This window comes from Marmota monax, unplaced genomic scaffold, assembly GCF_021218885.2.
Source record: "Marmota monax isolate L192 unplaced genomic scaffold, Marmota_monax_Labrador192_F-V1.1 WCK01_AAM20220418_F8-fsc00099, whole genome shotgun sequence".
NCBI classification, from domain to species: domain Eukaryota; kingdom Metazoa; phylum Chordata; class Mammalia; order Rodentia; family Sciuridae; genus Marmota; species Marmota monax.
The window spans coordinates 7,068,870-7,085,683 of record NW_026692126.1 but is presented as its reverse complement, the minus strand read 5'-3'; the positions used below and the strand labels follow the sequence as shown (position 1 = coordinate 7,085,683).

The following is a 16,814-nucleotide window of genomic DNA, read 5'->3' as shown; positions in this document are numbered from 1 at the left end:
TTTTGCTTATCAATAAAACAGGTAATAATTGATTCCTTTCCTTTTAGGAATATGACTACATTCAAACTAATATAACACTTTAATAAACATGAGTAACAGTATTATAATCATCTTATGACATATTTATTTGTTATATGCATACAGCTATATTAAATAAAAAACAATGAAGAATTTAATAAACAGCTTAGTTATTTGTAATATACATATTTATTTTTAATACAAAGTCAGATTTTAGAAGTTGTACATAGAAAGCAAAAAGCAATTTACATATTCATGATTAGCTTTAATATTTCTTTATACTGTACACACTGAAAATGTTTATATTTACTGATAAGGAATGCCAAGTGTATCCATCACCATTTGAATAGCTTGCAGAGAATTGGTGATCTCTTCTATACTATCTCTTCTTAAAACCCAATCCGGTTTAAGTCTGTTTTAAAAAATAAAAATAAAAATATGGCATTAAAACAGTACATTTCTTAAAAGAGTTAATTTCTTAAAAGAGTTAATTTTTATCTTTATGTGTTAACTAATGTGATAACTAATTCATGACACATCATTTCTCTTACAACCTTTTCAAAGAGGTGGAAGAACTTCATATTATTGCCAATTATCAGTTCTAGAATATTTCCTTATGATACTGGCTTCTTTGAAGCTTATACTACTTATTTTGCTACCATCTTTTGCTCATTGACCATCTCCTAATTACGAACCTGCTCTTGGACTTCCCCCAACTCCTGCTACCATTCTCATTAATATCAACATCCATATGGCTAAAAAACCAACAGCATTCTCAGTTTTTGCAACCCTTTCCTTCCATTCTTTCTTAACCAATCCTTTCTCACATAGTTTACATTCTAGACTTTATCACCACTTCTGATTTATCCATGTTATCTGCTTTAATACAGTCACTGAACCAATTCCTCCACCCTGCTGAGATCTCTAGTTCACTTGACCTCAACACATACCTATTGTTCATTAGAATGTTATTCTCACGTTCCTCCCTAACTAGTTTAGTTATCTCAATATTATTCCATTCTGTTTCTTTCTCCTATCAAACTTGTCTAGAAAATTCTATTTGGGTTCCAAATTAAATAGAAATATCTTCTTTCTCCATTCCTATACAGATATTGCTAAAGAAACTATACATTTTTATTTTATGTCAAATGGGCATTTGAATTGCCTAGTATGCTTCTGCTCTCCCAGATGACTATTTTATTTCTTTCCTCTTTTCAAATATCCCTTCCATACCCTCTAAGCTACTTCTGAGTTGTTGAGTTTAAAATATCACACCACATTGAGAAAACGGTATCAATCAGGGGAGAGCTCATGTATCTTCTCACACAAATCCCTACTATATACACTTCCATCTTCTTATTCCTTCTTGTTAAAAATCTAAATGCCTCACCATTGGTTAGTGGTCAAAATGCGGTATGTGTCCATACGATGGAAAGGAATGATAGAAAGGAGTGAAATTTCAATCCATGATCACATTCATTCATCTTTTGGCCTTAAGTGCTATCTACATCCTCAAACCAACAGTACTCCAATTTTTATCTAAAAATTTGTTCTTCTGTTCAACCATAGGCATGATTTTCCAATGGCTTATTTATATTTTCCTCTTATTTATGCTGTAGGTTTCTCAAGCTTATTCAAAACAAAAGCCATGCCATGATGCAACACTCCTGCCCACTCTGTGCTATCCTCTCCTCAACTCACCCTCCAGGACTTAAAAATCACATGATGCTTTCTCGGCCATTCTCTTTATCTTAGTAGTTGTCACTATCTTTATTATTTTACTCATTAATCTGTTTGCTCATTGTCATTCTTCCTGAACCACATAGCTTTACGCTGCACAACCAAATTTAAGCACTTTGTAGTTCAAGATGCAGCTCTATATGATTTCTACTCCCTGATCATGGGGAGTAACCACATAAACAAACACACCTTAAAAAAAAAAAAAAAGTAACATAAACTAGGTAAACCACAATTATCTTTATGGGTCTATAACAGGCTAAATGGTGACCCTGAAACATATATCTATGTCTAGTCACAGAATCTGTGATGTTACATTATTTAGAAAAAAAGAAAACAGGTTTTTGGTTTTTTTTTCTTTTTTTGCAGATATACTTAAGTAAAAGATCTTGATATAAAATCATCCTGGATTGGGCTGGGGTTGTGGCTCAGCGGTAGAGCGCTCGCTTAGCACGTACGAGGCCCTGGGTTCGATCCTCAGCACCACATAAAAATAGAGATTAACATGGAAAATAAAACTGATATAACAAGGTTCTTAGCATTAGGTCTGAACTATTTAACATAAGGAATTTGTTGACTAGCTACTAAATACCCAAAGCTACATCAGTATTATTTCATTATTTAGTGAAATCGATTCCTTTAGATTTACTGAATAGTCTATTCTTTTTCTTTTTTTTTTGGAATAATCTATTCTTATTCATATGTTGTTTCTCTATGGTTAAGAACAATATCTTGCTTATGATAGTGTTAACAAATATTTATTTAAATGAATGAATGGTGACATGAAATTACAGAATACAATTAACTGCTTACCTTGAAACTATTCTGGTCCTTATTGGTGTTTCTGGAATAAAGGGAATGCCTATGGAAGAATTCTTCTTTTGATTATTAAGTATTCTTTCAGCATTTATTTTATGTTTACGAGCTGTAAGTTTGTAGATGCTATAAATGCGGTCAACAACTTTGGGACTACTTCGTACATCCTAAAAAAGAAAGTGTACATTTACTAAAACCTAATAAGAATTCAATCTCTCCTAGAATAACAAAATCAATCATTTGAATACTATGCAGTAGGCTTTCGAGCTTTTAACAATCAAGAGCACGGCTCTCTAAGTATAGTAGGCAAATTATTTTAAATTGTGAAATAATATGTAAGACAATTATAAAGAGGAGAAATATTCAAAAATTGTACATTTAACTCGATACTGAATGCAAAAAGGAACTATACTCAATATAACCTGTCATATCTAGTTACTAAGTCCTATGAATTTTACCTCTTCCAACTTTCTAGAATCATCCACTTACCTCTCATTGATACAACCCTATGTGAAGCACAATCTCTTGTCTAGCCACTACATATCTACATTTGCCTCCTTTAATGGTCTCCCCATATCTATACATGCTCTCCCAAATTTATTCTTCAGTCAGTAGCCAGGGTGATGCTAAAACTTAAATAGGAAAATATTATTCTCTTGCTTAAAATGCTTCAGTGGTTTCTACAGTTATCAGGATAAAGGCAGGGCTCTGGTTACTCTTATGTTAATTGTGATACCTGGAGAGAATAACTCAGATGTCTCGGCACAGAAAAGCTTGAGACATATTTATGGTTATGATAGGTGGATAGAGAATTATACGTATCTTATTTCCTACCCTGCTAAGGTAATTTGTTATACTCTCTAGTAAGTAGGAAATTCTTATTTACATGACTGAAATAAATTCTATTTTCAGAATTCAGTTTCTTTAATATCAAAATGAAACAATGAATATACAAACACACACACACACACTGATACTAGGCAAAAACAAAACAAAACAACAACAACAAAAAAAAAACACCCAAGTTTGATCACATGCAAAATCCTATTTTAGTGTAATGGTTACTAAAGGAAAAACATAAAATCTATACATAAAAGAACATAGAAAATAAGCTCAAAGAAAAGTAACTGATCAATACTTACAGAGGCTCTGTTTGTTGTCTTCAACAAAACAGCCAACAAACAACAAGTTTTTGTGAAAATGCTTCCACCCTTGTCTGCAACTTTGTCACCAGGCTTTTCTCGGTACATCTGCAAAAGCTCCAACAATGTGTGTATACAGTTTTCTACATCATAAACTGCTGAAGTAGTTTTCTCATACTTGAAGAGAACAGAATGAAATTAAAAGTTTTAATAAGCATACACCTTTAAAACTGCCCAACCGTAAAGACAGCTTAGAGCCAAATCTTTGAAGTATCTGCCACAGGTACAAAGGACTTCATGAGATAATTTTTTGTTACTCCTATCATATTTGAATCTTATATGCATATTAATCTTTTATTTTCCTAACCACTTCAAAAGTTCCACATAAAACAAATTAAAGCTAAAATCTCTAAAAAAGAATATCTTGAAGTAAATAAAAGCAAGCTTCTAAAGAGAAGACCATTTTAGCAAGACTCTCTCATGAAAGAGAACTTATCTGTTACAGTTAGTCATAGGGTAAGATAATGAGTAAGGCAAGATCTAACTACACTATTTTACATCCTTCTTGAGAGGAAGATGTACTTTAGAATAAAACAAATTTGATACTAATAAATCTAGGATTACTTTTTCATGCTTTATTTAATGATACTATTACATTCATACTGAAATTTGCATGGTTTCAAAAAATAATCATTCTAACATAAAAATAAGAAACCATTAATAGCTAACACTTGCATGGTATGTTTATGTATCAAGAACTTTTAAGTATATTAACTCATTTAATCTTCACAGTAACATTTTGAGATGAGTATTATTTTTTTCTATACCCATTTTACTGTTGAAGAAAGTAAAGCAAAGAGAGGCCAAATAATCTATAACAGCTTGCAGAACTGGGATTCAAATTCAGTAGTTTGGGTCTATGTTCTTAACCACTATTCCTCAATATATTGGGTACACTACAGTCGTGGTTTCGAGGGTGGGCAAGGAAGGTAAATGTCTCATCTTAATACCACTGCTTGTATGCAACTTCTGTAAGCATTATCATTCCTTTTCTATAAAATGAGAAATATATGAGTTACTTTACAGGATTATTATAAGGATTAAATTAAATAATGTACAAAAATACTGGCAAGTTCTCAATAATACTATTATTCATATTATAAAATAGAAATAAAACAACAAAATAGCATTCATATCTATAGTTATATTCATAAATGAAATATTTTTCCCCATCAAGACTCTTCATATACATGAATTTTAATTTAGAGGCCTAATTTCAAACTTTGTTTTTTTTTTCCTTTTTTGGTGCCATGGATTGAGACCAAGGGTAGTGCTTAACCACTGAGCCAAATCCCCAGCTTTTTTTTTTTTTAATATGTATTTTGAGACAGTGTCTCACTAGGTTGCTTATAGTCTAAGCTGCTGAGGCTGGCTTAGAACCTGCAATCCTTCTGACTCCTTCCTGAGCTATTGGGATTAGGCATGCAGCACCATTCCCAGCCTAATTTCTAATTTAGAGCATTTCTACTCTACTTTGTAGAGACTCGTCCAGTCCACACTGGATGTGTGTATATGTGGACGTATGTATTTAATCCTGCAGAGTAATACATTTATTTTACAATTTATATAAATTCTATCAATTCTATCTATTAATCTGCAGAGTTACATTTCTTGAATAATGAATATTTCATTATTAAAATGGAAAACTACCTTAGCTACATTAAGCAAAACTTGTACAGCATATCTGATGACCTCCATACAAGGAACACTACGATTACAACTTCGGATTAAAACAAATATTTTAGAAATTGCTCCACTCTGAGCCATGTTCTCACAACAACGTGGAGATAATCTGGTAACAACCTCTGAAAGAGAAAAAGACACATGTTAATTTCCAGTAACAACAATGCATTCCAATTTTATATATAACTATAATGTACTAAGTAGAAAAATAAATAAACAGAAAGAAGACCAATTGAATACAGAAAGAGGACAGGGGAGGGACTGGGAGAAGAAGAAGTACAAAGGATTGAAATGGAGCAAACTGGCCGGGTGTGGTGGCACATGCCCGTAATCTCAGAGGCTTTAGAGGTGGAAGCAGGATGATTCCCAAGTTCAAAGCCAGCCTCAGTAACTTAGCCAAGCCCTATGCAACTTAGCAAGATCCTGTCTCTAAGTGAAAAAATAAAAATAAAAAACAGACTGGGGATGTGGCTCAGTGGTTGCACACCCCTGGGTTCAATCCCTGGTACCCCTCTGCACCCCCCCCAAAAGAAATGGAGCATACAAAGTTATATGCATTTATGTAAAAATGAACCCCACTACAATGCTCCAAGAAAAAATGAAGTCTTAGTTAATACTGTGTAATCACAATGTTCTTTAAATATTCAAAGATAAAAAATGCATTCCTAATCTCATGCAAGATATTGTTATAACAAACTAACCGAGGTGTTTTAGGGCCTCAAGAATGGCAGAAAGGTGCTTATACGTTAAAAGATAATGAAGTGCAAGTGTGGTTCTTTTGTAGAGTTTATCTTCTTCTCTAATCTCCCTATTAACCATCTGAAGACTTAACCGTATAGCTTTAATTTTTGTACAATCATGTTTCTTCCTCCAAGAGTAGCCTCTCCATAATGCCTTAAAGAGATAAAAGAATAATTTTAAGATTACAGCCCGTATTGTTTTGAATTTATATATACATTTATTTCTACAAAATAAATATTTTCAGTAAATTTATATGATATGAACAGATACATTTCAACTAAAACCTCAATTTTGTTTTTATTCCTGTATCAAAAACCATAGAGTTTTCACTTACCTGAAGTTTAGTGATTCTACTATTAAATTTTTCCTGTCTTTTGCGAAGGAGAAAGTGACGTACTGCTTTCTGTATTACTGATGCAGCCCTACTTTTCTGGTTCATACATTCTTGAACTTCATGCTCAATTTTTATGATGCTATAATATTTCTCAATAAATCTCTTTCGTTCTAATTTTGCTCGAAACCATCTCTGTTTAAAATATGAAGATTTTTTCACTTTTAATACACACATTTTTAAAAGTAGACAAAAACATACATACATTTATATACATATTTTATATATGTTAGCATTCTTCATAGCCATGTGAAGTTTACATGCTCCTTGAATTCTAAAAGCAGAAAATATGAAGATGCTATGAAGTGAAGGGGGAAGCCAAACTGGCTGTCAATGCTAAACTCTAAAGGAGAAAGAAATAGAAGGTCAAACCTCCAGTATCATTTCCCCCTTCTACTTCGTAGAGACTCGTCCAGTCCACACTGGATGTGTGTATATGTGGACGTATGTATTTAATCCTGCAAAGTAATACCTTTATTTTACAATTTATATAAATTCTATCAAACTATATAACATTCTGAAAATTATTTTTTCACTAAATATTTTATTGGTACATGCATGTTAATTACACAAATTAGAACTTTATCCAGAATATAGAATTCCTATAAATCATAATAAAAAAGAACATCAAGTAGAAAAAGGGACAAAGTGCATAAAAAGAAAGATTAGAAAGAGCACATGATACACAGATAAGAACTTGAATAATAAATGTAAAAATTTCAGAATTGCTGGCAATCAAGTAAATGAAAAACAAAATGAGATACCATTTCCAATTCACTGGAATGGCAAAAATCAGGGTGTCTTCTGATGCCACTGTTGTGAAGGATTTAGAGGAACAGGTACCCTCCAACTTTACTAGTGGGAGTATAATAAATGAGTAAAATTACATCAGAGAGTAATTCACAGCTTTATTGCTGTTCCTAAAAGAAGATTTCCAAACTTCCAGTCATCCTAATAGCTATATGCTGAAAGTGTTACATATTATATGATCTTACCATAAGGAATCTGAGAATTGTTCAATATATGTCAAAAATTTCTAAGAGGAAAGTTACATCTCATAGTTTTTCTGTAAAAGACAAACTGACCTGAATACAAATGGCTGAATTAACCCGTTTGTTAGCATTCTTCATAGACATGTGAACTTTATATGCTCTTTGAATTCTAAGAGCAGACAGGTGATAATATGCAGCTGCTGTGAAGTGAAGGAGCCGAGCTTTGGCTCTCTGTTCTAAAATCTAAAGGAGAAAAAGAATATTAATATAATCAAGTGTCTGACTTTTTTGATACACCAATATTTTAACTGAAGAAATTTTTTGAAGTATTATAACAAATGAGTTGATTGCTCAGTTGTATAGCGTGTAGAATATTAAAATATTTTATTTTTTTATTGGTTCTTTTTAGTTATATATAATATTAGGATTCATTTTGACATAATTTAAAAACGGAATATAATTTGCTATAATTCAGATCCCAGTACATCTTTCCTTCCCCACTTCCTGCCCTGTTCCCTTCCCTCTATTAAAGTGTCTGATTCTTAAGATAGTTTTTTCTCTTATGTAACTACGATGATCCAATGTGATTATAATCCTGTATTTCAAAATATTTAGAATAATTTAACTCATGATTCAGAGTATGTAAGCAAAATTATAGCATTTAATGTAACTAAACTACCCAATAACAGCAATTTAAGACCTTCAATGTATGAATAATGAAAGATATCAATGCTAAAAACCACAAAAGGCTACTGTATTCCAGCAGAACAGTTAGAGATGGTGATGTTAAATCTGATAAAATTATATGAATTAATTGTTCCAGTATTAGTGTAGCACAAGTCCAGTGTAAGATTCTTATAGTATGGCTTTCAACAGTGATCTTGGGGCTTTAGATTTCTAATATATATGAGTTCAAATCAGGCTGTTATGTCTATGCCAGTGCTTTATATATTGGAAGCCAAATGTCATGAGCTCCCTTAACAGAATTCTCTTTTGCTGAAGATGTGGGTGACATCACAGGAATGGTAGTTACAATTCCTTAAGGGCAGCAAAAGGCTACCTGAGTAAAAATTAACATCTTTAACCTATGAAACCTTTCCCTCATACTTCTTTCAGTTTTTTTATTGAGTCATTATACAAGAGAAATTTTATTTTGCATCTCTGGCAATGGGAAGCAGCAGGGTCACAGAACAAAAATCTGTGACACCCAATGCCCTTCTATGTAGCTCTGCAGCAGCTGAATGAACTCAAACTAATAATTATATTAGCTCTGAAAATATTCTCCAAAGACCAAAATGTCTTACCACCACTTAACATCAAATACTTTCATTTCACGTGATTGAAACATTCTACTTAAAAAACTTACTTTTCTCCTTTCTAACCAGCCACGCACTAGTGCTTGTAGAATAACTGTAGACTTTTTTAATTCAAGATATTTTATTCTTTCACATTTCCCAGCCTCCCAGGCTCGTATATGTCTTTGTATGATCAAAACAGCAGATTTCTGCTGAAGAAAGAGCTGTCTTCTTTTATGTCCTCTAAAATGTGCTTGGATCAGACAAGCAGCACGATGCTTCTACAAGGAAAATTTTACAAGTGACATTAATAGATAGAATAATAAGATTTTCAACCTAATAGAGATTCTTGAATTTTTTCAATGTTTGAGGATGTCATATTTCATAGATATGAAAAGGTGATACAGTCTATATAGATCTATAGCCAAAATTGAAGGGACAAGCCAAGATCAATAGATATTTGGTGTTCTCTCCCTCGTACCCTCCTGATTCTTTTCATTGTGAGGAGGAAAAGGAACAAAGTTATTATAGGAAAAATACATTTACTAAAAGAGCTAACTACAATATAAAGAGCAGAGTGGTCATTATAACCAGCCATGAGGGAACTTCTGTGGTTTCAAGAACCACAAAGCATACCACCAGCATACTTTATGTTGCTCAATTACATAACATTCTGACAATCTAATTTTCACACACACAAAGGATGTGAATTTAAATAATTTTAATTCATTTAAGCTAGGTTTGTTTTATAAACCTCCAGCTATTTGGGCAAGTAAATTTACCTCTCTAAACATTTTCCTCACCTTTAAGTTGAGTAGGATAACAGTAACTATCTTATAAGGTTGTATGAAGATCAAATTTGTTCATATACAAGAGCTTATCCAATGCTTGGCATACTTTAAGTATGACTAGTAAGAGTAATAACAATCATAGTTATATTATTAACCATAGTGAATATTACATGAACACTAAAATTTAAGTCAAATTTTAATTTTTGATTTTTTAACTAAAGCCCAAAGCTATTTTAAAATGCAGATGTTAAACAATTTAAATATATAATCAATAGTGGCTTAAAGAGCATGTTACTAAGTATTTGACTTATACTAGACAAAATATGCTACATTTATTATGATTTCTCCAGATTGGTTATTTTCACTGAAAGCACTTCAAACTTGAGTTTGAAAATAACTTAAAACATACGATATATGCATGCACTATATATATATATATATATATATATATATAAAATACTAGTGTCTTTCCAAGTAAAAATAACTTTTACTTGAGTATAATTGATATAAAATAAATGAATAATTAGGTCTAAAAAAATTCTTTTTGTCTTATAAATGAGTTATTTTTATTTACACCTACTTTTGCCATTAAAAAGTGCTCATGAGCCATTCTTACAGAAAGTATAGCTCTCCATTTTCTCTGAATGATAATTGTTGATGCTCTCATCTTCAAAAACCTAAAAAATAGTTATTATTGAAAAGCAATTTCAAATTTAATGTATTCAACAAATATTTATTGTTCTCTTACTTCCAATACTGAGGAGAAAAAAAATACAACAAAGGCAAAACAAAAGGAAGCAGGAATTCATACTTAAGTTGTAGCAATCACAATTTTATGCATACACTTAAGACACAATAAAAAGGAAGTTTTGCAATTGGCAATATCCCAGTGAGTAGGAAACAAGAAGTTCCATAATTCTGGTGTGACAAATAATTTTGAACAAGATCAAAAGAAAGTATGACCATTTGGGTCAAGACAAAAACCTCCATAAAGTGAGTCATGACAAATAATAGTAAAGAATAAAGTCTGAACGCAGGGTTACAGCGCTGCAGTTTCTGCCAGACGCGCAAACACCACACTCAGGGCTGAATTCTGGGTTCGAGACGGGGAAGGAAGCGGTCCATCTCGGTTCTCCACACCGGTCAGACCACAGAGGAGGCCAGCAGCCACCATGTTGGTAAACTGACGTCACCACACCTGTTTTTGACTGACCGCAGCTCATTCAGCCATAGAACAGGTAATTTCAGGCTGCAATTCGCCTGCGGCTTGCAGACAGATTGCTAGGGTTCAGCGCCTGGGGCCTTCTTAAAATCTGATCTTATCGGAGTGAACACGGAGCGCGGGGCGGCCAAGTCCCGGCTCCCGGAACCGTCCCGGAACCGCCCTGGCTCCGGGCTGCGGAGCCTGCGGAGGCTGCTTCTTGGACCCTGCTAATATCAGAGCAAACACGAAACACCAAGAAGCCGAATTCCAGCTCCCGGAACTGAGCCCGCGGGGACTGCTTCTTGGAGCTTACACTTATAGGAGCTTACACCGAGCACAGAGCGGCCGAGTTCCGGCTCCCGGAACCGTCCCGGAACCGCCCTGGCTCAGGGCTGCGGAGCCCGCGGAGGCTGCTTCTTGGACCCTGCTACTATCAGAGCATACACCAAACACTAAGCGGCCGAATTCCGGCTCCCGGAACTGAGCCCGCGGGGGCTGCTTCTTGGAGCCTACACTTATAGGAGCTTACACCGAGCACGGAGCGGCCGAGTTCCGGCTCCCGGAACTTCCCTGGACCGGGGCTAGGAGCCCGCGGAAACTGTGTCTCGGTCCGGGTCCTGCTGAGGGCAGGTCAGGACTCACCCATTGCTTGGGTTGCCTGGCAAGGGGAACGAAATGCTGCCATTCGCATAGGATACCAACATGGAAGAGATCTGATGTCAGCAGAAAGCGGTGGAGGAGAGATCTTCATCAATACCAGCGGTGACATAAGCAGTTGGTCTTCTGGTAAGGGGGGTGAGGCTCAGTCACCCGAGTCTCCTCAATTTGTCCTCGAGCCGGAGGGAAGGAGCCGGGCCGCCGCCAGCCCCCGGAGCAGGCCCAGCGGCTCGCCAGCGTGGTGACCGCGTGACCCCAATTGGAGAGGGGGCGGAGCGGAGCCGCCACCCACACCCGCCAGGTGGGCAGACCCACGACCCAGTAGTACATGGGCGACCCAGTAGTACATGGGCGTGGTAGGAGGGGCAGGGCAGAGCCGCCCTTCGCGCTTGCAAGGTAAACAGACCTGTGACAGCCTGGCGGGTCAGGCCCAGTGGCCTGCCAGTGTGGTACACACGTCACCCCAACTCGAGTAGGGGCAGAGCAGATCCTTATCCCACGCCCGGATCAGGCCCTGCCGGTGTGGTGGTCACGTGACCCCAATTGGAGTGGGGGTGGAGCGGAACCGCCACCCGTGCCCGCAGGGTGAGCAGACCAGTGATCAACCTGCAGATCAGGCCCAGGGGTCCGCAGGCGTGGTAGGAGGGGCAGGGCAGATCCGCCGCCCGCGCCTTCAAGGTAGGCAGACCTACAACAGACCGGCGGATCAGGCCCAGGAGCCTGCCGGCGGGGTACAAACACCACCCTAATTGGAGTAGTGACAGAGCAGAGTCGCCTCCCTTGCCAGGAACAGACCCAGCATCCTGCAGGCGGGGTAGTCACGACACCCCAATTGGAGTAGGGGCAAAGCAGAGCCTCCACTCGTGCCCGAAAGGTGGGCAGATCTGCGACCGACCAGCAGGACAGGCCCAGTGGCCTGCTGGTACGACAGACACGTCACCCCAATTGGAGTAGGGGCAGAACAGAGCCGCCACCAGCTCCCAGAACAGGCCCAGTGACCTGCCGGCGCGGTAGCCACGACACCCCAATTGGAATAAGGAGAGAGCAGAGCCGCCGCCCGCACCTGCAGGAAAGATACGCAAGCAGTATGAAAAGACAAGGAAAGAAAGGACCACAAGCAATGCAGGTCAACGCAACTTTAGAAGAGGTAACAGCTGCAGCAGATGGAATGTCAGATAAAGAATTCAGGATATACATGCTTCAGATGATCTGGAGTATCAAGGAAGACATTAAACAGCAAAATCAGACAATGAAAGATCACTTCGACAACGAATTACGCAAACAAAACCAGGAAGCAAAGGATCAACTATACAGGGAGATAGAGGTTATAAAAAACAAGCAATCAGAAATCCTAGAAATGCAGGAAGCAATAAACCAACTTAAAAACTCAATGGAGAATACTACCAACAGAGTAGAACACTTAGAAGATAGAACATCAGACAATGAAGACAAAGTATTTCAACTGGAAAAGAACATAGACAGCTCAGCAAGACTGTTAAGAAACCATGAGCAGAACATCCAAGAAATATGGGATAACATTAAGAGACCAAACTTAAGAGTCATTGGGATACAGGAAGGTACAGAGCTCCAAACCAAAGGAATGAGCAGTCTATTCCATGAAATAATACAAGAAAACTTCCCAGACTTGAAGAATGAGACAGAATCCCAAATCCTAGAAGCCTACAGGACGCCGAATGTGCAAAATCATAAGAGATCCACACCTAGACACATTATAATGAAGATGCCCAACATACAGAATAAGGAGAGAATTTTAAAAGCTACAAGAGAAAGGAAGCAGATTACATTTAGGGGCAAGCCAATCAGGATAACAGCTGATCTTTCAACACAGACTCTGAAAGCTAGAAGATCCTGGAATAACATATTTCAAACACTGAAAGATAATGGGTTCCAACCAAGAATTGTGTATCCAGCGAAATTAAGCTTCAGGATGGAGAATGAAATTAAAACCTTCCACGATAAACAAAAGTTTAAAGAATTCGCAGCTAGAAAACCATCTCTTCAAAACATCCTAGCCAAAGTATTACAGGAAGAGGAAATGGAAAATAACAATGAAAACCAACAGTGGGAGGTAGGACAGTAAAGGGGGGGGGGAAACAATCAAAGAGGAAAACAAACAATGTTTAGTAACAGAAATAAACAAATATGGCTGGAAGAACAACCCATATCTCAATAATAACCCTAAATGTTAATGGCTTAAACTCACCAATTAAGAGACACAGGCTAGTAGAATGGATCACAAAACAAGACCCAACAATATGCTGCCTACAGGAGACGCATTTGATAGGAAAAGACATACATAGGCTGAAGGTGAAAGGTTGGGAAAAATCATATCACTCATATGGACTTCGGAAACAAGCAGGCGTGTCCATACTCATATCAAATAAAATAGATTTCAAGCCAAAGTTAATCAAAAGAGATAAAGAGGGACACTACATACTGCTTAAGGGAACCATACACCAACAAGACATAACAATCATAAATATTTATGCCCCAAACAATGGTGCAGCTATGTTCGTCAAACAAACTCTTCTCAAGTTCAAGAGTCTAATAGACCACCACACCATAATCATGGGAGACTTCAACACACCTCTCTCGCCACTGGACAGATCTTCCAAACAAAAGTTGAATAAGGAAACTATAGAACTCAATAACTCTATTAATAACCTAGACCTAATTGACATATATAGAGTATACCACCCAACATCAAGCAGTTACACTTTTTTCTCAGCAGCACATGGATCCTTCTCAAAAATAGATCATATATTATGTCACAGGGCAACTCTTAGACAATATAAAGGAGTAGAGATATTACCATGCATCTTATCTGATCATAATGGAATGAAACTGAAAATCAACGATAAAAGAAGGAAGGAAAAAGCATACATCAATTGGAGAATGAACAATAGGTTACTGAATGATCAATGGGTTATAGAAGACATCAAGGAGGAAATTAAAAAATTCTTAGAGATAAATGAAAACACAGACACAACATATCGGAATCTATGGGACACATTGAAAGCAGTTCTAAGAGGAAAATTCATTGCTTGGAGTTCATTCCTTAAAAAAAGAAAAAACCAACAAATAAATGATCTCATACTTCATCTCAAAATCCTTGAAAAAGAAGAGCAAAACAACAGCAAAAGAAGTAGAAGGCAAGAAATAATTAAAATCAGAGCTGAAATTAATGAAATCGAAACAAAAGAAACAATTGAAAAAATTGACAAAACTAAAAGTTGGTTCTTTGAAAAAATAAACAAAATCGACAGACCCTTAGCGATGCTAGTGAAGAGAAGAAGAGAGAGAACTCAAATTACTAGCATACGGGATGAAAAAGGCAATATCACAACAGACACTTCAGAAATACAGAAGATAATCAAAAACTATTTTGAATCCTTATACTCCAATAAATTAGAAGATAGTGAAGGCATAGATAAATTTCTTAAGTCATATGATCTGCCCAGATTGAGTCAGGAGGATATAGAAAACCTAAACAGACCAATATCAATTGAGGAGATAGAAGAAACCATCAAAAGACTACCAACTAAGAAAAGCCCAGGTCCCGATGGGTATACAGCAGAATTTTACAAAACCTTTAAAGAAGAACTAATACCAATACTTTTCAAGCTACTTCAGGAAATAGAAAAGGAGGGAGAACTTCCAAATTCATTCTATGAGGCCAACATCACCCTGATACCTAAACCAGACAAAGACACTTCAAAGAAAGAAAACTACAGACCAATATCTCTAATGAACCTAGATGCAAAAATCCTCAATAAAATTCTGGCGAATCGGATACAAAAACATATCAAAAAAATTGTACACCATGATCAAGTAGGATTCATCCCTGGGATGCAAGGCTGGTTCAATATACGGAAATCAATAAATGTTATTCACCACATCAATAGACTTAAAAATAAGAACCATATGATCATCTCGATAGATGCGGAAAAAGCATTTGACAAAGTACAGCATCCCTTTATGTTCAAAACTCTAGAAAAACTAGGGATAACAGGAACATACCTCAATATTGTAAAAGCAATCTATGCTAAGCCTCAGGCTAGCATTATTCTGAATGGAGAAAAACTGAAGGCATTCCCTCTAAAATCTGGAACAAGACAGGGATGCCCTCTCTCTCCACTTCTCTTCAACATAGTTCTCGAAACACTGGCCAGAGCAATTAGACAGACGAAAGAAATTAAAGGCATAAAAATAGGAAAAGAAGAAATTAAATTATCACTATTTGCAGATGATATGATTCTATATCTAGCAGACCCAAAAGGCTCTACAAAGAAACTATTAGAGCTAATAAATGAATTCAGCAAAGTGGCAGGATTTAAAATCAACACGCATAAATCAAAGGCATTCCTGTATATCAGCGACAAATCCTCTGAAATGGAAATGAGGACAACCACTCCATTCAAAATATCTTCAAAAAAAATAAAATACTTGGGAATCAACCTAACAAAAGAGGTGAAAGACTTATACAATGAAAACTACAGAACCCTAAAGAGAGAAATAGAAGAAGATCTTAGAAGATGGAAAAATATACCCTGTTCATGGATAGGCAGAACTAACATCATCAAAATGGCGATATTACCAAAAGTTCTCTATAGGTTTAATGCAATGCCAATCAAAATCCCAATGGCATTTCTTGTAGAAATAGAGAAAGCAATCATGAAATTCATATGGAAAAATAAAAGACCCAGAATAGCAAAAACAATGCTAAGCAAGAAGTGTGAATCAGGTGGTATAGCGATACCAGACTTCAAACTATACTACAGAGCAATAGTAACAAAAACAGCATGGTACTGGTACCAAAACAGGCGTGTGGACCAATGGTACAGAATAGAGGACACAGAAACCAATCCACAAAACTACAACTATCTTATATTTGATAAAGGGGCTAAAAGCATGCAATGGAGGAAGGATAGCATCTTCAACAAATGGTGCTGGGAAAACTGGAAATCCATATGCAACAAAATGAAACTGAATCCCTTTCTCTCGCCATGCACAAAAGTGAATTCAAAATGGATCAAGGAACTTGATATCAAATCAGAGACGCGCCGTCTGATAGAAGAAAAAGTTGGCTACGATCTACAGTCGGTGGGGTCGGGCTCCAAATTCCTCAATAGGACACCCATAGCACAAAAGTTAATAACTAGAATCAACAAATGGGACTTACTCAAACTAAGAAGTTTTTTCTCAGCAAAAGAAACAATAAGAGAGGTAAATAGGGAGCCTACATCCTGGGAACAAATCTTTACTC

At 36.4% G+C, this 16,814-nt stretch overlaps 1 protein-coding gene across 2 annotated transcripts in view; it reads right to left on the bottom strand.

The window, feature by feature from the left end:
* Positions 1 to 262: 262 nt before the first annotated feature.
* Positions 263 to 16,814, bottom strand: part of Aspm (assembly factor for spindle microtubules) — a 56,741-nt gene continuing 40,189 nt past the window's right edge. Inside the window, exons 21-29 of one of the 2 annotated variants that reach the window (XM_046464908.2) lie at positions 10,247 to 10,343; positions 8,947 to 9,156; positions 7,674 to 7,823; positions 6,532 to 6,723; positions 6,158 to 6,350; positions 5,424 to 5,578; positions 3,714 to 3,890; positions 2,569 to 2,738; positions 263 to 430 (exon numbers count right to left, since the gene is read on the bottom strand). In XM_046464908.2, coding sequence (XP_046320864.1) covers positions 325 to 430; positions 2,569 to 2,738; positions 3,714 to 3,890; positions 5,424 to 5,578; positions 6,158 to 6,350; positions 6,532 to 6,723; positions 7,674 to 7,823; positions 8,947 to 9,156; positions 10,247 to 10,343 — 1,450 coding nt within the window. In that variant the 3' untranslated portion in view covers positions 263 to 324. Of the gene's footprint in view, positions 431 to 2,568; positions 2,739 to 3,713; positions 3,891 to 5,423; positions 5,579 to 6,157; positions 6,351 to 6,531; positions 6,724 to 7,673; positions 7,824 to 8,946; positions 9,157 to 10,242; positions 10,344 to 16,814 lie in introns of those variants that run through there. The other variant, XM_046464919.2, reaches the window with a different exon arrangement.